Below are 26,612 nucleotides of genomic sequence, written 5' to 3'. Positions count from 1 at the left end.
TCAATAAACAGTCAATGTTTACCTGGATTCAGACAGTCAAAAAGAACTAATAAATAATTGTTTTAGGATTTTAATTGGATATGTACATATGTATTTCTAATTTTATTACCATATGATTCATCACTATCACTCATTCATTTATTCCTTCATTCATTTCAGGTATGCACTGAGGCATTACTATGATTTTATGCTGTGCCAGGCACTGAAAATGTGGTCCCTCTTCTCAAGGAACTTAGAATAATGGTGAAGGGAGTCAATTAAACAAATATTATGAAAGTGAATTGAAAAATTTAATGAGAAAATACAATAAGATACAGAAAGACATCCTACATCAAATCATTTTTAGCTAAGCTATGAAGGATAAGTAAGAATCAGTATAGAAAAATGGGATGGGATTGGAATTTAGAAAGAGACAATGTATATAAGAAATCTCTGAGATTTCGGAGAGCATGGTGTGTTTACGGACTGAAAGAAGATCAGTGTGACTCAAATGAAGGGAGGAGAATAGGGGGTGTTGAAGCTGAAAACACGGGCAGAAAGCACATCATAGAAGGATAGGCCATCATGTTAAAGATTGGGGTTCCACTGATGGGTGTTACCCAGGAAAGTGACAGAGGGCTGCTTTAGTAAAATAGGCAGTGGTAGTGGAGAGAGCTTGATGAATTCAAAAAATACTTAAGAGTAGATTGTTTATGTTGATTGGGTATGGATAATAAAGGGAAAGAGGAGTCAAATATCACTTTCATGTTCTCCTCTGGCTGCACAAACTGAGACCAGAGGCACTGGAGAAAGAGCAGAGTAGGACAGGTAAATGAAGAGTACCAGTACTAGTTATACATATGGGTGGCAAGTTTAGAATAGATGTTTAGGCTGGAGACAGAATTGTGACCATAGCGGAAGCAAATAAAGTCCTGGGAATGGAAAGTATCACCATTGAGAGTCCTGGAGGGAAAATAGAAGAGGGCCCAGGTGGGATTCTAGAACACCAACATCATTGCCCTTGATGTTTTCTACATCAGTTTATGGCTTGATGTGCATCAACACATGAGTTCCTTGAAGGCAGTTCCTTCTCTTGTTGACTAAAAGCTGTTTTGGCAATTAATATGGCTTTACAAATATTTGCTGAATAAAGGTGTAAATGAAAAGCGATATGTCAACCTATGATACTTTAAAAACAGTGATTTCAATGTTATTTTAGATATACACAGCCCTAAACAGTCTAATACTTTCTTTAGATAGTATTAATTATATTATACTTAAGAATTTATGCTGCAATGTAGTTATTGAGGCAAAGAGCTAGAGGAACAAAATACAAACAGCCATCAGGCATGGGCCAGCCCTCAGTTAGCTTTATGCTGTGATATAATAAGATATAATGGATAAAAGTGTGAACAAAATTACAAAATTGGACTTCTTTTGTTCCACATCAGTGTTAAAAGAAAGGGGGTGAGAGGTGGTAGCAGGATTTCAGAAAAGGAAATATCAAGGTGGTTTAAATGAATGTAAATCAATTTCATGGAGTTGAAGGAAGAAAAACATTTAAGTTCTATTTCTTTCCTGAAGCCCATGGATTCTACCCGAAGAACTCTTTCTGGTGATCAACATAACCAATGATGAGGAAGTGGCAGTGAATCTAGAATCACAAAAGCTAGGTATTCCCTGTTGCTGTACCAGAGCAAACTTTAAGATTCTTCATGGTGGGATTGACATCCCACACATAAAGTTGTATCAATAGTACAAAGACTGTAAGTGATACTTATGGATCTTCTTCCATCCATTCTCCAAGACCTCTCCAGTTTCTGTTCAAGAAGGCTCACAGTGAAAACTGTACTAGCATTAGCTGACCAAGATGATCAGTAGAATTGCGTATGTGCATATGAACAGTTTAAGACACAGTAAACCAGATAACTTGCTAATTGGTAGTGGGTGTCACTGTTTTTATTCCATATTGATTTCGGTTTGGCCAGAAAGTACAGAAATGACAGGACAAGGCAGTACGTACTCTACAGAGCAGGTAATAATCTCTCTGACACTACCTGTCAAACCAGCATAAGTGAACATCTTGGTATTGAGCAGAGTTTCATAGATGACAGGGTATCATTAGGATACATGTCCACATATGTTAATAGAACCAGCCTCTCCTGGCAAAGGCTGCAAAAAAGAAACAAGTAGGAAAAGATTAGTGAAAGATGTCTATTCCTGATGAAGTTTCATATAAATTCCTTCAGACTTTCCCATGTACTTAAACTATTATTAAAGGCTATACTTTGAGAAAGTCTGGATTACATGTATCCGAGACAGATATTCCACATTCTTTTTTTTGTAATTAATTTTTATTGGAGTATAGTTGCTTTATAATTTTGTGTTAGTTTCTGTTGTACAGCAAAGTGAATCAGCTATACGTATACATATATCCCCTCTTTTTGGATTTCCTTCCCATTTAAGTCACCACGGAGCACTGAGTAGAGTTCCCTGAGCTATACAATAGGTTCTCATTAGTTATCTATTTTATACATAGTATCAACAGTATATATATATATGTCAATCGCTTTCTCCCAGTTCATCCCACCACCACCCCTTTCTCCCCATTGGTGTCCATATGTTTGTTCTCTACGTGTGTGTCTCTATTTCTGTTGTGCAGATAAGATCATCTATACCATCTTTATAGATTCCACATACATGTGTTAATATACGATATTTGTTTTTCTCTTTTTGACTTAACTTCACTCTGTATGACAGCCTTTAGGTCCATCCACATCTCTACAAATGACCCAATTTCGTTCCTTTTTATGGCTGAGTAATATATTCCATTGTATATATATACCACATCTTCTTTATCCATTCCTCTGTTGATGGACACTTAGGTTGCTTCGGTGTCCTGGCTATTGTAAATAGTGCTGCAGTGAACATTGGGGTGCAGGTATCTTTTTGAATTATGGCTTTCTCTGGGTATATGCCCAGTAGTGGGATTGCTGGGTCACATGGTAGTTCTATTTTCAGGTTTTTAAGGAAAAAAAACTCCTCCATACTGTCCTCCATATCCACATTCTTTTCTGAGCCCTGAACTAATGACAGGCCCACATATTTGACAGGATGATGTTAAAGCACAAAACAGCACAACAGGCAGCCTTTTCCCATGGGCAGAGTCTGCAGGCCCAAAGATTTCTGTGCAGGAAAGGAGGAACAAAAGAAGCTGAGCAGATGATCAGAGCAACATTTGTTTCTCCCAGATCTGGAAATCGTTATTCATACATCCACCTGCCAGTGGTTGTGGTCAACCATTTCTTGGTGTAAGAACTTATTTTCCATATAAACTGGCTGTGGGCAGCACTGGTGATGCTGTATCCTGAATATTACTATAGCTGCTGTAATTGTGCATATTAACTGAGATAGTTAAACATGGTTCCATTTTTTGTCACATTTTTTCAAGTTTCAACTTGTAACTGAATTGACACATACACATTGGTGGCGAGATTGTGCCTGTGCCTTTTTTCTGTGTGTGAAAGCCTGTGCTTTACACTGCACTGCTTCGGGATCTCATTCAGAGGAACAGCGTGAACAGTCTTCACCGTTGTTGTGATAGTTGTAAATGGTCAAAATTTGCATTCTTAGAATTTTTCCATCCATGAGGTTTGCAAGTTATTCACTGAAAACATTCTTAAAATGGATGGCTTCTTGTTTGTAACCCAGCTGATAAAGAAGCAACCAAAGATTCCTGTTTTTGAACATACAACAATTCTCCCTACATACATGTGCTGTAAATAATAGCATCTAAAGTGAAAAATTAAGAAACATGCCGTGGGGCTTCCCTGGTGGCGCAGTGGTTGAGAGTCCGCCTGCCCATGCAGGGGACGCGGGTTGGTGCCCCGGTCCGGGAAGATCCCACGTGCCGCGGAGCGGCTGGGCCCCCTGAGCCATGGCCGCTGAGCCTGCGCGTCCGGAGCCTGTGCTCTGCAACGGGAGAGGCCACAACCGCAAAAAAAAAAAAAAAAGAAAAAGAAACATGCCGTGACTACTTAGGGTATCCTTAGTACTTTGATTGAACTCTTTAATGGTTTTGGTATTTAAAAAAATGTATTTATCAAAGAAATTTAGTTACAGCTGAACAGGTGTATATGTTGCTGAAATAAATGTAATTATCATAAGCATCTATATGAGCTGAGATTTTTATTTTGAAATGGGAGCTTTTTTGTTTCCATGTTTCTTAAAGTAAAAACTATTTCTAAAAAATTGCATGAGTTGTTAAGTCCTAAGTAGAGGAGGGAATAACTATCAAAGAGTTAGTAAGAAAAGACACTGAGGAAATAACGAGCAAAACTCTGTAAAGTGATAATAAGACTAAATATATGTGGAAATGTTCTGACTGGGTATTTGCTATTAGAATAACAATAAACATATACATATATATGTCACATGTATTTGAAATCTCAGACAAATAGGGTGAGTCTAAATAAAGTTATGAGATCTGTTAAGAAAACAGGATTTGTTTATAAGTAATGCTAATGCTACTGTTATCATCAACTTCCTTCTAACTTATGTATCACTGGCCACCTGTTCTAAGTAATTTGCATGTTCCTAGACAAGAAATGTTGTGAACAGTGATGATTCCATTTCCCCACTGTTAAAATTGGTTGTTAATTTTTCCTTGTTAGTTGATTATTTCTAATTATGATAATACAGCAGCTGTGGACAATGCCCTTTCTTTCACATTCTGTGATGTGTAAGTGACTGTAACTTGTTGAAACTCAGCCCTGGTATTGTGTTACTATTATTGCTCCTGGGGAGGCTTATTAGCCTGTCACAGAAGATGGAAGAAAAACCCATCATTCTTTTTGGAATACGATGAGCCTTTGTCACCCACAATGCAATTAATTTTAAAAATAGAAAGAATGGCTGTGATATGATTATGATTAACCAGAGATGAGCTATTGTCCAAGTAACAGGAACTAATCCAGCAGGCCAGAGATGACCTACACAGAACCGTCAGTTTGCTGATTGCCATTTCTCTCTGAGTTTGATGAAATATTCATGCCTTCGCTCTCCTCTCTGCAAGCACTATTGATTTCTTGTGTAAATGCTGCTATATTTAGTCTAGACAAATGGAATGTGGATTGCTGCTGAATAAATTGGATGAAAGACTGGGATCTTGCCTGCCTCTTTCTCTCAGTCTTGGGCAATTATTTATAATCAAGAGCAGTTTTTGTAAGTTGAGGGTGATTTTTCACAATTTAGTGATTAGTCTCTGAACAAAGGCAAGCAGTTAGACACAATCATTTCTGTTGGGATAGCAGGTTAAGAAGTCAAATTACCCTTTGAGGCTTACACTAGCTGTTTTGGAGAGTTCTGGGGCTCTTTTTTCCTTATCTCTTTTGGGTTTTGTTCTTTTTTTGGGCGGGGGGTTGACGGTTATAGTTTATGGATAATAAGAATGCCAGCAACAAGAGACCCCAGGATCTCTTGAAATCTTACATTTTGCCTTTATAGGGTTAAATTTGTTTATTGAGATGTCCATGTAAAAACTAAGGCTTTAGTTTGGCCTTTTTAATGTAAAAGTGAAATATATGCTTAACAGCCATTGCTTTTGGTTGGAATAACGCCAACTCTATAAATTAACGCTCAAAATCTCATGTTACTCCAGAGCCTTAATTGAAAGTTCTACATTGGACCTTCTGACCAAGAGATCTTACAGGCCATCTTCATCAGTTCCAAACTTGTTACAATTATTATTTTTCCTTTTGTAAATATCATATTTTAGAAGACGTCCCCCAAACTATGGTTTATTAATAAATTGTTTTCGCATTTTCATTAAACTGACATATACAGCACTATCAGTGCAAGCTCTTCTGATCTATACATTGAAAAATCACCGGTGTCAACAACCAAGATTGATACCAGTTCCCCCACTCCACCCCTACAAGCTGACACACACACATACCTGTGTGTACACACAATTCAGATGATAAGCAAGACATTAACGTTTCATTTAGTGTTTGAAGCCTTAACTTCTATAGACAGAATTTATGTTAAGCTTGATTGACTTCCTGAAAATATCTCTTAAATTTGCATGGAATATTAACTTTGTAGTTTCCAGCCTGGGCTCTTCAAATTTAAGTTACTCAGAGTAGGAGTCACAGCATTAGATACAATTTGTAAAAATATGGAAAAGTAGAAGGGGGAAAATTATTGATATTTCCACCCAAAATACAACTTTCTTTTGTTCTCTATCTCACCAGTCTTTGCTGGTAGAATTCAGAGACTAATACCATTAAATCTCCAGTAGAGTATATGCTCTGTGAGGGCTAGAATTTTTTTGTCTTTTTGTTTTACTACCGAACCCAAACATCTAGAATCACCTTGGGAATTTAAGGTTCTCGGTAAATGTACATTGACTAAATTAACTTATTTTTAAAGAGTCATCATAGGGTTTATGTCATTTTTATTATTTTTCTTTCACTTAATGTTACAACAACATTTTTCATGTTCCCATAAACATTATTTTTAATGATTGCATATTTTTCCATGAAATGGATGTGACATATTTTACTAGACATTTCCTTGTAGTTGGTGATTTCAATTAAAATGATAATACTTCAGTAAACAGTATGACATTGAACTGTTTCTTCCTGTTAGTATTATCTCCTTAAGATATATTCCAAGAGTTGGCAAACCTGAATCAAATGGTAGAAATACTTAATGCCTCTTGACAGATGTTACCAAATTGTGATATCACGTATCACTTTTTCAGAAGTTTTAAACCAACTGGCAGTGCCACTTGCAACATATAATTGTCTACTTGGTCATATGTTTACCCTATACAAGGGGATGTTGTACATACACATATGCATATATGTGAATCATATATATGATATTTAATCATTAGAAAATGCCTTATTTTTATTTAAAATTTTGCATATCTTTACTAGTGAAGGTGGATTTTTTTTAGTTGTTTGGCTATATTTCTTTGTTTTCTTGTTTTATAATTTTTCTAGATGTTTTAGTGTTTCTACTTTCTAATATTTAATAGAAATCATAAACAATTTTATTTTCATACTGGCTCCATATTTTTGTTTGGTTAGCCCCACAGTGTTGATGATTTATTTTAATACACAGGAAATTTCTGTTTTTACATAATTTTTTAGAAAAAACATTTATTGAGAGATGTGCTATATATGTTGTCAGTCTTTGAATGGATTATCACATTTAACCCTTTTAACAACTCTGTGTTGTTATTGTTAATGGTAATTATCTCATTTTGCATATGAGGGAACTGAGACCTAGAGAACTTAAATAACACACTCAGGATAACACAGTTACCCTGAGGGTGACACATCCTTTTAAAAGTTATGGGAACAGGCATTTAGATTTTTTTAAAAGATTTTATTTATTATTTATTTATTTTATTTATTTATTTTTGGCTGCATCGGGTCTTAGTTGTGGCATGCGGGATCTTTGTTGAGGCATGCGGGATCTTTCGTTGCGGCACGTGAGTTCTTCGTTGTGGTGCGTGGGCTTCTCTCTAGTTGTGGCGTGTGGGTTTTCTCTTCTCTAGTTGTGGCGCCCAGGCTCCAGGGTGCATGGGCTCTGTAGTTTGCAGCACACGGGCTCTAGTTGAGGCACACGAGCTCAGTAGCTGTGGCGCGCGGGTTGCCCCACAGCATGTGGGATCTTAGTTCCGTGACCAAGGATCGAACCTGCGACCCCTGCATTGTAAGGCGGATTCTTTACCACTGGACCACCAGGGAAGTCCTAGGCATTTAGATTTAGAGCAGAAGTTGAAAATTGGCAGCCTGAATATCAAAGTCGATTTATAGAAGCTTTTTTTTTTGGTTCCAATAGTTTTGAAATTTTTACAATGATTTGAAATTGAAAATTAGGTGACTTCTGTCTACCCTGGGTCTGTATTTTCTTTCTACTCACCATTTCCCACATTTTAGCATGCATATTTTTACTTTTTCTTTGGTAGGTCCAGTAGCCCTACAAATACATTATTTTAAAAGGTTTACTTCATAAGGAATATATCTTAGAATATATTTTCTGACTCTGATTACAAACAAAAATGTTTGCAGGTGTACAAATTTAGTTGTGTTAGAAGTTCTCTAATACAACGTGACATCTTTTCCCCGATAGAGTTGCAGTTTTTTGTCCTAAGTTGACTTGAATTCGGTAAGTGGTCCAGTAGAATAAGTTTTATGAACAACTTTGATATCCGTGAATCTTTGGAGTCATCTCTTTGAAAAAGGGAAATGTGGAAGATTTCACAGCAGAGTACAAATTGCTGGCTGAAAATTAGCCTGTGGTTCATTTTATCAAACCTGATATACAGAATACCTTTTACTATCCTTGTGAAAAAAAAGACTAGATTTGTTGATGTAAAATTTGTCTAATGGGGTATAGTGTCTTTCACTTTTCATTTGTTTCCAAATCAGTGTGCTAATTTTCTATCCTCTATCATCCATCCTTTTTTTCTGTCTCTCCAGTTGATGTAAAGTCAGAGGTTCCTGTGGGCCTGGAGCCCATCTCGCCTTTAGACCTAAGGACAGACCTCAGGATGATGATGCCCGTGGTGGACCCTGTAGTCCGTGAGAAGCAACTGCAGCAGGAGTTACTCCTCATCCAGCAACAGCAGCAAATCCAGAAGCAGCTCTTGATCGCAGAGTTTCAGAAACAGCATGAGAACTTGACACGGCAGCACCAGGCTCAGCTTCAGGAGCACATCAAGGTAGCAAACGTTTCTTTGTCTCTGACCATTGACTCAGGGAGCCTGCACCATAGCATGGGCATAAGAGGGAGCAGTGGAGGGATATTTCACTATGAAAAGATACAGATGCATGGCTGGGAGGAAACTTTGATTGTACTAGTGAAAAACCTGGGTAAGTAAAAGGAATCCTGGCAAAAACCTGCTTTGCTTCTTGGAGAGGAGCCTCTACCACTCTTTTTTTCTGTTAGTTTACAGCATCAATAGTAAGGAATAGTAACTTCCCACCCTTTTTAAGATTCTCTTCTACATGCTTTTATCCATTTGCCCCATCTACTCTCCACCAAGAAGAAACACGAGCCTGGAAAGACCCATTTTATATTTCTAATAGCAAATCTATGGATACCAAGGGGGAAAGGGAGGGGGAGAGGGGGGAATTGGGAGATTGGGGTTGACACATATACACTACTGTTACTATGTATAAATAGGTAACTAATGAGAACATACTATATAGCACAGGGAACTCTACCTAATGCACTGTGGTGACCTAAATGGGAAGGAAATCCAAAAAAGACCCATATATATATGTATGTATGTATACATATAGCTGATTCGTTTTGCTGTACAGTAGAAACTAACACGACATTGTAAAGCAACTATACTCCAACAAAAATTAATTTTAAAAAAAGAATCTGCATATACTATTTACCAGAGAGGATAAATTAATCCCTTTATGTGAAGAGAGAGCCTTTTTTTATTTTTGTCTTTGGCCTATAAGTAGATATTCTGAGTGCTCTATAAGTAGATGTTCTGAGTATGCCCTAATCTTCCTTATGGAAAAGACCTCATAATGTATACATTCAAAATAATAACATAATGAAAAGCTCAACAAAATTTTATATAAAGAAACTGATACATATATTTTCAGTGTTTTTATATAAGCCTAATAGACTGTAGATAAGAATTTATTGAAACAGTTTTGGGAGTAGTTGACAATTTGAGACCCAAGTTGTTTAAATTATTCTAGGAGAAATATGTCCATATCCCACAATTATGTATGATGGAGTATTTTATTAGCAGTGTCTGTGTATCTGTTTATTCTCTTGTATCCTCAGAGATAAATATTACTTCAGCTTTATTTGTAAAATGTCTTTCAACTTCTTGTCAAAAATAATTAAAACAAAGCTATTTTGGTCTGACTTAGTAGATGTTTAATTTGAATTTATTATGACAGTAATATAAAGTAGCAAATATTTGTAATAAAAAAGTCTACTTTTATGTCCAACTCCTTCAAAAATAACTTATGTTAACTTATTAATATAATAAAGTATGTTATATTATTTCATTTTTATTATATTGTATTATAGACACTTGATTTTTTTTTCCTTTTGCATTTTTTTAATTTATTTTTTTATACAGCAGGTTCTTCTTAGTCATCCCCATTTTATACACATCAGTGTATACATGTCAATCCCTATCTCCCAATTCATCACACCGCCACCACCACCCCCCGCCACTTTCCCCCCTTGGTGTCCATACGTTTGTTCTCTACATCTGTGTCTCAATTTCTGCCCTGCAGAAATTGATCTTTTACTCACTTGCAAATAAAATGCAAGCACATTTATGTGGAGTTAATATAGATAACTAATCTATGTTAATATTATACAATTTTACCACATTGATATTACAGTGTCTGAGAGGGTAAAAATGCTTTTTCTTTCTTATATTCCTTGTTTTATATTTCCTTAGCCTGGAAGACCTATTTTAACTTATTTTCAGAAAAAGGCTCTTTGATACCTGATATAAAATGTGGTATTTTTTTCCTTTAACTAGTGAACTTTACTAAAAGACGCTTACAATATATTGACCCATAAGATACCTTAAAAATAAGAGTGAGGATTTTGTTTTAAGTCTCATATGGAATCCTGGTTGTATTTTGCAGTAAAGGAAACCTTCATTTAGTTTATAGACTTATTTTTGAGTGATTCTGGAACATTTTATTTCAGTTTGACCTTTGAAACAATAATAGTAACAATAATGTCCAGATTTCCTGCTTCATTCATTCTAGGCATGTTAAAATGGCAATGATGAATGAGTAAAATTTATATTCTTCCCCATACTTGAAGGTTTGTTTCATTTTGCTGTGGTATGCAAGTCGTGTTGCCCTGAATATAGGGCGATACTGATAAGTTACAGCTTTAGATAATTCTTTTCATTTATGTTTGATGCCTTTTGTAGTTGTAAAGATCAACATAAAATTTTTTTAAGTAATTAATTGTTTGATTTTACTCAAAAGTTAATAGTAGCAAGTAGGTAATTGTTACTTTACCCCAAACAAGGTAGTATATAGCAGGTTTACTGACACCTAGAAAATATTGGAAAAGGGGAGGGAGAAAAATGATTCTGCGGTAGCTAAGGAAAACTTAGTGTTTGGAATTATTTTCTAAAGTAATAAGTTGCTTTTTCAGAAACTAAAGTCATACTTAAAATTTCCCTTTAAGTTTAGGAAGTTTCTTTGCTTTAAAATTTTTTAAATTTTATTGTTTTATATTTTTTATGCATAGGACTAAAAGTTGATGCTTTTAACATTCATATAGATTTTACTTTTATGAGGAAGACACAGCATGATGCTTTACGTATATTAGTGTTTTGAATCTTTGGCTTCTATAATCATCTGTTGAGTTAGATGCTGTTATCCCATTTTTCCAGCTAGTAATCTCAGGCAGAGACACTGTAACTTGCCCAAGGCTACACATTCAGTAAGTGGGTGCTCCAGGATTTGTAATCTTGCCTCATCTACCTCCAAAGCTACTACTTCATTCTGCCTCTGCCTTGGACTGGAACATGAAACTGGAGGAGTGATGTTTTGTTCCTTTTTTTTTTTTTAACCTCATTCCTGCAATCTTTGATAATGAATAGTAGCTGTGGAAATTAAATCTTGTGCTTTTCTAATTCCTAAGAGAGATTAATATTCAATTCCATTGGGGCTTTGGGTGAAGCAATAAATCAACTTGATCAACCCCAATATCTATATAGAATTAACATTTAAGGCAAAGTTTAAGCAGAATTATGAAATTTTTGGTTAGAATGGAGTATCTAAAAACACTTATTAAGAGACTGGTGGATCAAATCCAAAATGTCAAAGATTGTAATTTGAAAAGTAACCAGAAATGCTTCTAGCCATGTCCTTCTGGGAAGAGTAAAGCTATCATGCTTGACATGCAGAGTTGGCTTCCTGTTGCTCCACAGTGACTCTGATGCCATTCCATGTAACTTTTTATTTTTGTTCTGTTACTGTGCAGTGTAAATTTCAGAATTTTAGGCACCTATCTCATATAAACAGCAAATTACACTAACTTCATTAGTATTTAGAGTTTAAAATAGTAATAATAAGCAAAATTAGTATTGTTCAAACTTACAAGTTAAATTTCATATGCATTATGAACATGATGCATGGCAGAGATTATTCCTCTGTCTTATATATGAGGAAGCAGTGCTCTGAGTGGCTTAGTGTTGTCTAGATCTCATATCTAGTCATGTCAGAGCCTAGTAGAACTCAGTTTTGAGTTATTCCTCAGTGGGCACATTTACGATTATTCCATGTCTATTTCTCGGTCTGAGAGAAAATTGACATCTCAAAATGTTTTTTTTTTAATTTATTTTTGGCTGTGTTGGGTCTTCGTTTCTGTGCATGGGCTTTCTCTAGTTGCGGCGAGCGGGGGCCACTCTTCATCGGGATGCGCGGGCCTCTCACTGTCGCAGCCTCTCTTGTTGCGGAGCACAAGCTCCAGACACTCAGGCTCAGTAGTTGTGGCTCATGGGCCTAGTTGCTCCACGGCATGTGGGATCTTCCCAGACCAGGGCTCAAACCCGTGTCCCCTGCATTGGCAGGCAGATTCTCAACCACTGTGCCACCAGGGAAGCCCTCAAAATGGTTATTAAGAATGCTTTATATTCATGATGTACCTTATTTGGAAGTGAATTCAAGGGATTCAGACAGCTAAACAACAGTGCATCAAAGTGTAGTCTGATGGAAGTGATTTCTTCTTGACCAGTCTCTAATCTGAAGGGTTTGTGTGCTGAGTGAACTAATTAGACTTTGCTATTTTGAGAGAAGAGCTTGTTATGGATATACAGATTACATTCATCTTTTGAAAACCTTCTTGGAAGGTTTTGAAATTTTTAGCCTTCATTTTATTTCAGATTTCCCCAAAGTTAACTCATATCTCACTATTCTATTCAGTTTGATTATGTTCACACAATTTCTCAGGATAAGAAGTGAAGATTTCAATTGTTTATATTGCAAGGGAATTGGTAAAACAGACTTCTGGGAAGTTCCTGCCTTTCTTTGCCTATATCATGTATTTCAGATGCACAAAGGAAAGTTACTCAAGGAACTGAAGATCTGAATGAATTTGGTAATATTGTGATAGGACGGCGTAGCTGTTGAAACTACCTAAAAACTTTCTTGTTAATGACCTTAAGACCATTTATGGCATTAGTTGCTTGTCTTTAGATTTCAATAATATACCAAAAAATGGGTAAAATGTAAAGTAAATACAAATAATTTCCAAAAGCTCATAACATTTCGATTTTGGTCATTGATGACTATGAAGTCTAAAGAAATTGCACACTCTCATGTCTTTCTCTTCTCGCAAGTTGCAACAGGAACTTCTAGCCATAAAACAGCAACAAGAACTGCTAGAAAAGGAGCAGAAACTGGAGCAGCAGAGGCAAGAACAGGAAGTAGAGAGGCATCGCAGAGAACAGCAGCTTCCTCCTCTCAGAGGCAAAGATAGAGGACGAGAAAGTAAGAGGCACCAGGGTAAAAGACGGATCTCTTCCCTCATATTTAGCTGATGGTCATTCAGAAAGGAGCCTGATAAAGAGTGGAATTAAACTTGTCAAAATTGTCTGCGTTTAAGTAAAAGAATACATTATGGACCCAAATGTAAGGCTTTGACATTCACGTATCAGCTCTCTGCATTCAGTCTACAAGCATCTCCAGAAGTAAACATAGCATTGTTTGGCAAAGATGCTAATTTCTGTTGTTTTGAGCCTTAAAAATAATGTTATACTAAGGCAATATAGCTATGCCATTGTGTTTAATAATAAGCTTACTTCCACATTACTCCACCATACCTTCCTCCTGCTCAAGTAATAATTGCTCTTTAATAAGCCAAGCCTTGTCTCATTTAGTTTTCAAGTACCCAAACTTTGAGAAGATTTAAGGTAGAACTTTTTTTTTTTTTTTAAAGAAGCAACTATCCACAAGAGGGAGACAGATCCAAATAATTCCCCTGTATGAGGTCAGTTCAAAATCAGGTCGTAGCAAGGTTTAAAATGTGATGACTTAAACTGGAATTGTCAGCAATATTTATTTGTTTAATGCTCAAAAGTGCTTTTTTAAAAAGTTTTTCAAACTAGCAATTCAGAAGATCTCATTTTAATTCGCTTAATCACTTATATGGTCCCCCAAGATTCTTGACTTTTAAAAAGCAGTGTTCTGTTCCTCAGCAGTATTTTTTAAAGCTTAGGAAAAAATTAGTATTAATTCTGGGAATCCCCTTTCTGCAAAAGCAATTAAAGAAATCATCGAAGGTCTTTTGAAAATTGGCAGTTGAAGCAGTAGTTACAAAATATTACCATGTCATTTTCTAAAGCCTATTTAGACTCTGGTTTCTTCTTTTAATAGGAAAACTTCATATGCTGTGACGAGTGGTGTTACTTCTTAATTTTTGCTAAATATTCCAGAGGCTTGAAAGGACAGAACCGCAAATCACCATCTGTTTCTGTATGTGTGTGTTTCAGGGGCAGTGGCAAGTACAGAAGTAAAGCAGAAGCTTCAAGAATTCCTGTTGAGTAAATCAGCAACAAAAGACACTCCAACTAATGGAAAAAATCATTCCGTGAGCCGCCATCCCAAGCTCTGGTACACGTATGTTCAGTGTTTGGCTTTTTTCATTCCCAGGGGTAAAGATCACAAGTTCTCAATTCAGCCAACCTGGGCACAAATCCCTGGCCTGCCAATTCTCAGCTATAAAGCCGTGGGCAAGCTCCTCAAATTCTCCAAGGCTCAGGTTTTTATTCTGTAGAAAGAGGATGATAATAGTACCTGCCCTCTAGGGTTTCTGGGAAGGTCCTGTGAAACAATGTGGTAAAGTATATAACAGAGACCAGCTCTTAAATAAATGTTAGCAAGTATCATCTTGAGGGCTAGAAAGTATTATACATGTTCTTTGCCAAATGAATAACTGACAAATGTAGGGTGGGGCATAGAAATTAATTCATATTTTGCATTTTTCTATTCTCAGATGGTGCATCTGATATCTTTACAATAATTTCTGAAGATTTGGCTCGTTGAAATTTTATTTTACTTGGCTTGAAATAAGGTGGAGATCTGAATTATTTTTAAAAGTCCAGAAGATTTCTGACTTAATTAAAAAAGAAAGAAAAGTAACTGATATATCTAAGTCTTCAGTGACTAGTTTACCCGTGCCCACCTCATCTCATTTCTTCTCACCCTGTAAAATGAGAGTAGATTGGCTTTTAACACACACGCTGACAACGTAACATACTGCAGTATTACAGTTTTTTATGCAACCATCTTTCTCCAAGTCTAGTAAAGAGATACTGTGCAACACACAATTCTTCCTTCTGTAAAGTATGAAGGAGGTGATATTTTTTAAAAATCAGGAGAAGAACTGATAGGCAAAGCATATTTGGATAACAGACTAATAGATCATAGTTTCATCTCTCTCATATTTAAAAAATATGTTTAGGACTTTACACTTACATATTTTTTATTCACATCATAAGGATAAGGGAGTAAAAACCTCATTATTTGATACTCTGTTACATTGACATTTCAAGCATGCCAGGAGTTCTATTAAAAGAGTTATTGTTCTTATAATTCTATCTTATAAGTATCTTCCCTTCTCTGCATCCAGGAAAAAAGATGAGGCAGATTCTAGAATGCTATATAAATATTTTTTAATGGTTTACGTAATTTCTACCATGCATGTCAATTGACTTGAGAAACCAGTCCCTGAAGAAAATTTTCACGTGTTCAATCAACATCAAAAAGTATTGAAAAAGAAATTCTGTTTTATTACCTAAAATTACATACATAATTTATAACTAACTCATGTTACTTCTAAGTTAAAACCTGTTTTAAGAAAAGATAATATCTTTTTTTTTTTCTTAAGTGGAAACAACTACATGCAAACAACTTGTCAGCTGAAAATTCTTTAGCTGTTCCCTTGGGTATATTCGACATGGCTCTCAAATGTTACTTAGGAATCCTTTTTTTTGTACTGAACTGAACTTCAGTAGGGTCCAACTCCTGGACAGCCATAAGTCATTAATTTATGAAATCTGAACTTAATACTTTTTGCCAGTTATGGCTAGATAAAATATCTTTACACCAGGTAATTCTTGAGAATGTTGATTCAAATAAATAATATTGGTAGAATCATCATGGTGGTGGTATTACGCCCTATCTATGTTTTCTCCATATAGAATGATTATAGATGTTTATATCCACTGGGTAATCTATGTTCAGTCCTAAGCTATTCTCCAGTAGCACAATTGCATCTCTTTTACTGTATTAATGTAGGAAAGACAGAAGATTTTAAAAGGTCAGGTTCATATTGAAGAAGGATGTGTCTCCAGTCTTTACCTTGAAACTGCTATAGAAGTTTGGAGACCTGAGGCTATTCGCACAGTACTGTCTCTCCAGTATAAAGGCACCCTCATGTACTCTCATGTACTACCTAGCAGTTTTTTTTAAATGAAGTCCTTCTGTATGTTTACTTTTACCTTGGTTGTTCTACATTGTTGACTAAAAAGGATTCGGATGATGACTTTTCCACTAATATGGCTCTTAAGAAAACATACACAATAATCTCAGATGTCAAATCTCAGGCTCTGGGTAAATTCTCTCCTTTAGTGAAGCAAACTTTTCTATGTGACTGTGTGACCAAACACACAGTGGGCATTCTTGGGCATCCTGCATCATTCCATAACATACTGCTAAATTGAACTTGGTTACATGAGGCTGTGGTTTGTACACACTAAAAAAGAAAGAACATAAACACAGCTGAGACACGTGTTACAGCATGTGCAACCGATTATTGCTGACCAATGTGCAGTAAAAACTCAAGGGGAAATGGTGAACCCTCTTTTTCTTTTGTAGGGCTGCCCACCACACGTCATTGGATCAAAGCTCTCCACCCCTGAGTGGAACGTCTCCATCCTACAAATACACATTACCAGGAGCGCAAGATGCAAAGGATGATTTCCCTCTTCGAAAAACTGGTAAGTCAGTTCCACAAGAAGACTCCACTTACTCTTCCATGACCTTCCTGCAGCTTTATTTTGCCATACCTCTAGGGGAGCGTCAAAGGATTTGAATCATAGCTGTCAGCCTCTCTCCACCTCTGCCCTCAGCATAAGCAGACGCGCGCACACACTCTCCTATTTCTATATCAGTTCATTCAGTATATTATCAAAGTAGCTTTTTTAATTTAAAGGTTAGTCACATTTGGGTTTTAGACAAATTATTTTCTTATTAGCAATAAAGAGAAGAATTAAAGAAAATAGAAATTTGATTTCTCAGAAAATTTAAATCTTCTCTGTTAATGAGGACCTCTGTAATTTCCTCCATTTCTCTGATTTTCTGTTGAGCCTCAGCCATTTACTACAAAAATGGAAATAATCTTTTCCTCCCACTTTTAAAAACCTTAAATTTTAATTGTTTACTAAAACAGATAAGGCCAAGCCTAGCTCCTGAGTAAGTGACTTGCCTAGAGATTATAGGAGAACTCATAGTGAAGCTTTGTAGCTAATAATCTCATGTAATTGTACTAAAATTTGCTTAGGGGAACTGGGACAATGAATCTGTAATAAATTTGGAATTTAGTAAGCAGCTCTATGGCTTTACAGTCTGTGTTTGTTTTCCCATATTCCTTTTTAGCCCTCTGGTATGTGCATATTTAGTGTGTTACATGCTCTTACCTCTATAATAAATATATTTAAATGTTAGCTAGGTAGAAGCATAAATAGCAGTTGTATACATTATGTTCTAAATCTTTGGAGATTTTCTAAATCTAGTTCTTTAGAGGAAGTTGTAAATTTTAAAAAAATTTTTATAACCACAATTGATGTGAAAAGATATTCAGAGCAGAGAGTTTGGTCCATTGTATTTTACTGAGATCTACTTGAAGAACTATAGATCTGTGTAATTTGTATATAAAATCTACAGAGTGAAAATTATTTCCAATAATTATATTCATTTTCCCAAGCAATTTTGAATAATTAAAATAGATATAGATTGTAAAAACACGTGCTGAAGCTATTTTCTGTCTTATAATTTACTTCTAGCATAATGAAGATTTAAAAATAAAATCAATCATGAGTAAGAATTTATTCTATCATCTAGCCCGTATTGTACCAGGTACTGAGGAAGGATGGCCAAGTATTGTAAAGCAATTTGTGCTTTTTTATTTTAATAGCCGAAAGATGTTCACATTTCTACTATAAGATATCAGATATAGTAAAATACTTCAGTGGAAGGCTATGCAAAGGAAAGAGTGAGTTTTATGTATTGCATGAGAATTTCACACTCTTATCTACAAATCAGATTGCCTTTCATGTAAATAAACTTCTCTGGGATAAAAGGAACAAAGCAAAGAGTGAGCCTCCACATATTTCTAAAACATGGCATATAGTTTATGAAAATTGATCCATAAAGGACATGGATTTTAGAATGTGGGGACTTTGATCTGCAGCCTTGACATTTACTTGCACCAATGGCATGTGTAGGAACTATTGACAGAGATTATGTGAATATTGCCCCAGGTCTTAGGGCAGTGACTGGCATTCAAGAGCCTAAGGAGTCACTAAAAGGAAAGAAAACACAAGTCCCCTTATGGCAGGAGGTTACTGATGAGTGATATAGTTACATTTAGGGAGAAAGACTTCTACCCTGCTGTGCACATAGCCTTTGAATATATTCTTACCACTGGGAGATTGAAAACTGACTGCAGAAGTGACACTGAGTTTGAAAAGTAGTGGCATTTGGAACCAGTAAGCATCCAGAAAGCAAATATGATCTTTTTCAATACTTAAGGACAAGTACTAAAAACCCATACATTTGTGTCCCACTGTTTCCCTGAGAACGGCTTAGGATTTTTCCTCTGAAGAATGAATAGCAAGCTGTTAATTTATTCTTGTAGAATTTCTCAGTCCACAACACAATACAAAGAGAAATCCTGCTTATTATATACCTTACAAAATTTAATTCAAATCTGTACTAATATGAAACTCATCTTCTGTATCTCTTTATGTGATATGTAATAATAGTGAAAAGGTACAGCCCTTGTCTTTTCTAGTGGTATATTTTCTGTATTTGCCCATTACGTTAAGTTTCTTCCCTTTATATCAAATATCTGATATTTATGAAGTGTCAGGCTGCTGATCTGTAAAACCAAACATTTTCAATCATTGTACCAATAAAGTTCTTGAACAGCCATTAATACTTTTAAATCTCTATAGGGGTTTCAAAATATTCCTTAATTCAATTCCTATTGTCTAAGAAAAGTATGATGTAATTAAATACAGATGTTTTCTACACATCTAAATAGAGATACCCCTCATTAATTACAAATAGATGAAACTCTTCCAACTTTTATAAATATAATCCATTTGGTATGTTTCCAGTGCACTTTGAGAAAGTTTAGGTGTATATTTGCACTAAATAGCAGAGCATTGAAATATAGTCAAATAATTTTTACTTCAGCATTTGTTGTATTTTAGTGACTCAATAGTTATTACAAAAAAGTAAACAATAAAATACTATCATAGGTAAACTTATGTGATGATTAGGGAGACTGTATAAGATAATTTTCAAGTAAAGCTTTATCATATTAAATGAAATCTAGAGGAGCGGCATTGATCGTATAGTATAAATACCAGTACAGCCGTAATAGAGTGTAGCTTTTCTATTGGGCCCTGATTATCACTCTCTGAGGTCTACTTGAATTTCATTGAATTCAATCTTAGATTTGAAAGAAGGTTTTAAGTGGATTCTATCTTTTGATCTGCATATAATACTAAATACTTTCAATTTCTTTTTAACCTATGTCAGTACTGAATTGCCAATATGCATTAGCAAGATTTACGGGAGTAAAGCTGGAACCAAAGTAAGAAAAGTTCTAATGACCTTAAAATGATTAAAGTGGCCCCAGGGGTGTTCCCTAAGCAGTGAGCAGAATTTGGAACCTCTCTTGACCTCTTAGGACTCAGACAGTGACAACCTAGGAACAGTCAACCATAGAAGTCTCATTTGCCTGCAGAAATCTGACCTTTGTCATGCAAAGTGGACCTTTACTTCCTTCCCCTAAGGAGAATCATAGTTGCTCATAGCATTTGGGCTCTTTGGAAACCTCAGAATAATATGAATAGTTAGCTCTAATCAGGCCCATTCCGAATTCACTTTTCTTTTAAATGTAAGAATTGAGAGTCTTTTGCTCCTTTCATAACAATGATTGAACGTCAGAGGCTTTCATAATTGGCTCTGAAGTTAAGAATAAAATAATTTTTTAAATTTTTATATTTATTGCCCACACTTAAAATAGCACTTCCTTTTAGAATTACCCTCTGTGATTGCTTTTGTTCCATAACACAAGAATTTGTTGTTTCTGACATTTGGATTATTTTACTGAACTTTAGGTTTTGGCTGCAAATTATATACTGTAGTAGGTGATTTTTTTTTCTCTAATATAATGCTCTGCGGGACTGATAATAAACTATAAAATAGGGAAAGGAAGTTTCTGGGTCCGGGTACTTTTGAAATAGTACATATTTCTCAGAAAGATGCTGCGTATGTGGTGACTTTGAACTGACCTCCAAAACCATTTGATTCTGTTACAATGAGTGTGTGCATATGTTTTATAAAATATTATGGTAAAACATTCTAGAGGTTTTATGCTCCATTGTATTATTGGGGTCTTACCCAGTGAACTTTGCCTTTCTTTGAGTGTTACAGTCTTTCCATTTAATACTTCTGAACAAAGTGAGCTGGCTGGCTAGATTTACCTCTTAAAGAGCACAAGCCATGTAAAGCTACAGCTTGGCTTGGGCTAATAGGACTGTTCCCGCCCCACTGAAATATTCATTTTAATGGTCAGCAGCCCTAGAATAGGACTCAAAGATGGAAGGGGTCCAAACATAAGTTAAGGTTTTAGAAGGCCAACGTCATTTTCCACACTGAGTAATTGGAAGGAAGGCAGAGATGAGATATATAACTTTATACATCTCCCTCAGTATAGCAGTTAGAAGTTATGTTGTGATACCTTGGTGACCTTTTCAAGTTACTATAATCCAGAATTAGTACAAGGAGGTTTTTAAACAAGGTTTTAAAATCTCTCTTGCTCTCTTGCTCTCTCTCTCTCTCTGTCTGTCTGTCTCTCTCTCTCTCTAGCTCTGTGTCTTTCTCATAATACACAGTCACACATGCATGTGTACACATGGATATGCACACACATTTCTGCACAGCTAGCACTAAGATAGCACTTACGTTTATAAAAGTATTCACTCAGAATCTTATTCCAGATTGACCAAAACTGGAGTATTTTTATGTATCTTAGTACTCGATCTTAGTTCCATTGTAGTGGCTCTTCTTGCTTAAAATTATTGAAATGTAATCTTTGTGATAAGTCTTACACTAGTTTTCCCAGAATTGAGAAGCAATGTGGCACAGTAACACAGGCTTTGAATCTACCTACCAGCTTGAAATCTGGATCCTCAATCTTGGGAAATTTACTTAACCTCTTTAGGTTGTGATTCTCTCATCTGTAAAATGGGAATAAGTTTTGTACTTGGTTCATACAGTTATTTGAGGATTCAGTTAAGTAATGCATGCCATGCGCTTAGGATCATAACTAGGACTTAGGAAGGGCTTAGTAAATCTTAACTTTGCGTTTCTAGTTGATAAGAAATTGAGTTTCATTTATTTTCATCAGTGAAAACTAAATTGCTTATTGTTGTGGAAAGTCTTTTCAAGGACTGGTATTCTGCCACCTTATTGATAAAAAGAGAAAACTGAGGAGCAAGTGATAAACATTTTCAGTTTAAGCTATCTGCTGCTTGCGATGCTAATCTCAAGATGGGAATAAAGGGCTTTGTTAATTTTGCATATTTGCTGGCATTTGGGAGCATAGTATGGTGTCAAAAAGTAGCAGCAGATTTGTTTCTTTCCTTCACCATAGGAGGAGCTCTTATTAATGCTCCGTCCTCACTAGAGCCAAACAGAGTTTTAATTTCTGCCATTGACTTCATTTTAAAATCAATAGACTTTAATTTTTAGAACAGTTTTAGATTTCCAGAAAAACTGACCCATAGTATAGACGGTTCCCGTATTACTCTTCCCTCTCTCCTGTAGTCTCTGCTCTTGTTAACATCTTGCATTAGTGTGGTACATTTGGTACAATTAATGAATGACTATCAATACATTATTATGAATGTAACCCATAATTTACATTAAGGTTTACTCTTTGTGTTGTAACATTCTATTGATTTTGACAAATGTATATGTCATACCATGTACCCACCATTACAATATAATGCAGAATAGTTTCATTGCCCTAAAAATCCTCTGTGCTCCATCTGTTCATCCCTCCTTCCATCAACCCCTGGTAACCACTTATATTTTTACTGTCTCTCTGGTTTTGCCTTCTGCAGAATGTCATATATTTGGAATCATATAGTATGTAGCCTTTTCAGACTAGATTCTTTCACTTGGCACTATGCTTTTAAGATCCCTCCATGTCTTTCTGTGGCTTGAAAGCTCTTTTTAGCACTGAATAATATTGCATTATATGGGAGAGGCCACAGCTTATGTAACCGTTTACCTATTGAAAGGTATCTTGGTTCCTTCCAGGTTTTGACAATTATGAATAAAGTGGCCCTAAACATTCACATGTAGGTTTTTGTGTGGATGTAGGTTTTCAGCTCAATTAGGTAAAAGCCTAGGAGTGCAATAGCTGGATTTTATGGTGAGACTGTGTTCAGTTTTGTAAGACACTGCCAAACTCTCTTCCAAAGTAGCTGTACTATTTTAAATGCCCACCAGCAGTGGATCAGAGTTCCTGTTGCTCCACATTCTCACCAGCACTTGGTATTTTCAGTTTAGTGTTCTGGATTTTAACCATTCTACTAGGTATATAATGGTTTCTCATAATGGTTTTAATTTGTAATTTCCCAGTGTTAGCATGGTATATCTTTCTTCATCCCTTTACTTTTAATCTGTGTCTTTATATTTTAAATGGTTTTCTCATAGACAACATATAGTTGTATCTTTTTTTTCTTAACCCACTTTGACAGTCTCTTTTAATTAGTGTATTAGACCCGTCACATTTAAAGTGGTAATGGATATAGTTAGATCAATGTCTACCATGTTTGTAACTGTTTTCTCATCATTGTACTTACTCTTTTTTTTTTTTTTAATCTTCCCTTCTTTTTCTGCCTTCTCTGGTTTTAACTGAGCATTGGATATGATTCCATGTTCTCTACTGTCTTAGCATACCAGTTGTTTGTTTGTTTGTTTTGCGGTACGCGGGCCTCTCACTGTTGTGGCCCCTCCCGTTGCGGAGCACAGGCTCTGGACGCGCAGGCTCAGCGGCCATGGATCACGGGCCCAGCCGCTCCACAGCATGTGGGATCTTCCAAGACCGGGGCACAAACCCGTGTCCCCTGCATCGGCAGGCAGACTCTCAAACACTGCGCCACCAGGGAAGCCCTGTACCTCTTTTAAAAAAATTTCTGTGGTGGTTTCCTTAGAGTTTGAAGTGCACATCTGTAGCAAATCTATACCCACTTTCAAATCACACTATACTGCTTAATGGGTATAGGTACTTTATAACAGAGTATTCCCAATTCCTCTCTTCCATCTTTTATAATTTTGCTGTCATTAACTTCACTTTCCCATAGTGATATTCTTATTTCGAATAGTCAATTAGTCAATTAAAAATAAGAAAAATTTCATTTTACCTTCATTTATTTCTTCCTTTATACAGCTCTGAGTTTCTGATTTATATCCTTTTTTTTCTTGCTAAAGAACTTTTTTTTTTTTTTTTTTTTTTTTTTTTTTGTGGTACGCGGGCCTCTCACCGCTGTGGCCTCTCCCGTTGCGGAGCACAGGCTCCGGACGCACAGGCTCAGCGGCCATGGCTCACGGGCCCAGCCGCTCCGCGGCATGTGGGATCCTCCCGGACCGGGGCACGAACCCGTGTCCCCTGCATCGGCAGGCGGACTCTCACCCACTGCGCCACCAGGGAAGCCCAAGAACTTTTTTTAATATTACTTGCAAGGCAGGTCTACTGGCAACAAATTTCCTTAGTTTTTGTTTGAGAGTTTTTATTTCTCCTTCATGTTTAACAGATAATTGCACTGAATACAGAATTCTAGGTTGCTGGTGTTATTTCTTGCAACACTTTAAACACTTCACTGGCTTCTTGCTTGCATGGTTTCTGACAAGAAATTTGCTTCAGTTTGTATCATTGTTACTCTATAGGCAAGATGCTTTCTCATATCTTCTGGTTTCTTTTAAGATATTCTTTGTCTTTGGTTTTCTGCTGTTTGAATATGATGTGCCCAGGTGTCCAGTTTTGGTATTTATCCTGTTTCATGTTCCCTGAGATTCCTGTATCTGTGGATCCCAGCCATTATTCAAATAGTCTTCTGCTTCATTCTTCCTTGTTATTCTGAGTTTCCCATTACGCAAGCATTAACATCTTTTGTAACTGTCCCAGATTGGGGGGCATTTTGTTCTTTGTGTCATTCTTTTATTCTTTGCCCTTCAGCTTCAGGAGTTTCTGTTGACAGGTTTTCAAGGTCACTGGTTCTTTCCTCAGTCTTGTCCAGTCTATTAATGAGCTCATCAAAGACATTCTTCATCCTGTGCTTTTGATTTCAGGCATTTCCTTTTGGTACTTTCTTAGTGTTTCCACCTCTCTGCTTACAGTAACTCATGTGTTCTTGCATGTTGTCAACTTTTTCCATAGAGCCCTTAACATTTTACTCATAGTTATTTTAAGTTCTCTGTCTGACAATTCTGAAATCTTTGTCGTAACTGAATCTAGTCTGACGCTTACTTTGTCTCTTCAGATTGTTTTCTCTTGCTTTTTAGCATGCTTTCCCACTTTTTGTTGAAAGCTGGACATGGTATATTAGAAAACAGAGATTGATGGATTAAGCTTGTGGTGTGAGATTTTATGTTAATGTGGCTGGAACTGGGCTGTGTTTAACATTTGCATAGAGGTAGGTGCCAGAGGCTTTAGTTCCCTCTAGTTTCCTTGGTTACTGTTTGTTTGTTTTGTTTTTGTTTTTTTCTTCCCCTGTTTTGGGGTTTCCCTAAGAACTTCTTCATAAGTAGTGTCTTGCAGCTTTCGCATTTGCAATCCACTGTTATTATACTGGAACCCTGTTAAAATGGTGGTAAGACATTGGGGAGGGACAGTGTTCTATAATCTTATAATTAAATCTCAGGGTTTTTTTTAGTGGAACCTGAGTTTGTGGTCTGTGACCTCCAGAGCTGTTTCTTAGCTTCTTTTTTTCAATCTTTCCCTTAATAAGTGAGATAGGAAAGGTAGGAGAGGCTGCGGTTGGCTAATTGCCCTACCCTCCAGGTCAAATAAAGTTCTGGTAAAATATTTTCCTTTGGAAGGCAGGTTTTGTTATGTAGAATGCTTTAGGTATATTTGAAAATTGTACTTTTCTCCTGGTGTATTTCAGAATGACTGCTTTTCTCTCTTCCTACACCTTTACTCCCTACCATCACTTATACAGGAGGGAATTCTTCACTGATCTTCACTAAGAGAACCTGGTTGGGTTCTTGTAAGTCAAACCTATGAATATGTACAGTCCCCCCCGTGAGACTGGGCCTCTGGAATTTTTAACTCTCAACCTAGTCCACACTCAGGCTCCAGCAACTCATCAAAATTAACATCTAGGGGCTTTCCTGGTGGCGCAGTGGTTGAGAGTCCGCCTGCCAATGCAGGGGACACGGGTTCGTGCTCCGGTCTGGGAAGATCCCACATGCTGCAGAGTGGCTGGGCCCGTGAGCCATGGCCGCTGAGCCTGCACGTCCAGAGCCTGTGCTCCACAACGTGAGAGGCCACAGCAGTGAGAGGCCCGCATACCGCAAAAAAAAAAAAAAAAAAAAATTAACATCTAAGTGTTCCTACCAGTTACTGGCTTCAGTGGCTTCTGTTCTCAGTAAGTTGATCTCAGCTGTGATTTTCAGTATTTTTCTGTCTCTCCAGATTTTGGAGTGGCGGTTTGCTCTGAGACCTCAATTCTCTGATGAATCTAAGAAAATCGCTTTGGTTTTTAATTTGCTCAGCTTTCTTCTTGTGGTGAGGATGGCAGTGAAGATTTCCAAGCTTTTTACGTGTTGGAATTGATACCAAAGGTCAGCCATTGACTTTTAAACTGGTAAAATACTTTCAAAAAATTTTAAAAACACAACTTTACAACTTTTTGAAGTGACAGATTCATATTTAAGCAATATAATTCTTACCAATTAATTATAATCGATTTTTATAAGATTATAAGTCATCAACGATTGACTCTCCTTCTGCTCAGTGTGATCATGACTAACAAACCCATGTGCTAAAAATACTATGACAGAGAGAGGATAGACTAAAATAATTTTAAATCACATTTTGGAAGGAAGGCAATACTTTGTGTTAAAGTCTTTGCCTAATGATTCAGTCTATGGTATTTTATTCTGTGCCCTCTTCTATATGTCCTCTTTCTCTTCTCCTTAATAGGAATCAAACACTGCATTGATTTTTGCTACTTTGAGAATAAGTTTGATGAAATATTGGGTTGGAACAGAGTATAAACTACTGTG

General features: G+C 36.3%; 1 protein-coding gene across 14 annotated transcripts in view; it reads left to right on the top strand.

Annotated features, from left to right (window-relative positions):
- HDAC9 (histone deacetylase 9) overlaps nucleotides 1-26,612 on the top strand; it is a gene marked incomplete at its 3' end in the record, with an annotated part of 568,944 nt that overhangs the window by 84,027 nt on the left and 458,305 nt on the right. For 2 of the 14 annotated variants that reach the window (XM_079710903.1, XM_079710905.1), the window contains exons 2-5: nucleotides 8,478-8,719; nucleotides 13,355-13,505; nucleotides 14,507-14,633; nucleotides 16,893-17,014. In XM_079710903.1, coding sequence (XP_079567029.1) covers nucleotides 8,478-8,719; nucleotides 13,355-13,505; nucleotides 14,507-14,633; nucleotides 16,893-17,014 — 642 coding nt within the window. Of the gene's footprint in view, nucleotides 1-8,477; nucleotides 8,720-13,354; nucleotides 13,521-14,506; nucleotides 14,634-16,892; nucleotides 17,015-26,612 lie in introns of those variants that run through there. The other 12 variants (XM_079710910.1, XM_079710913.1, XM_079710906.1 and 9 more) reach the window with 9 other exon arrangements.

The sequence above is a fragment of the Hyperoodon ampullatus genome (assembly GCF_949752795.1).
Source record: "Hyperoodon ampullatus genome assembly, chromosome: 9".
Classification (NCBI taxonomy): Eukaryota; Metazoa; Chordata; class Mammalia; order Artiodactyla; family Ziphiidae; genus Hyperoodon; species Hyperoodon ampullatus.
Note: the sequence above shows the minus strand (reverse complement) of the source record. Positions and strands in the feature narration are given on the sequence as shown.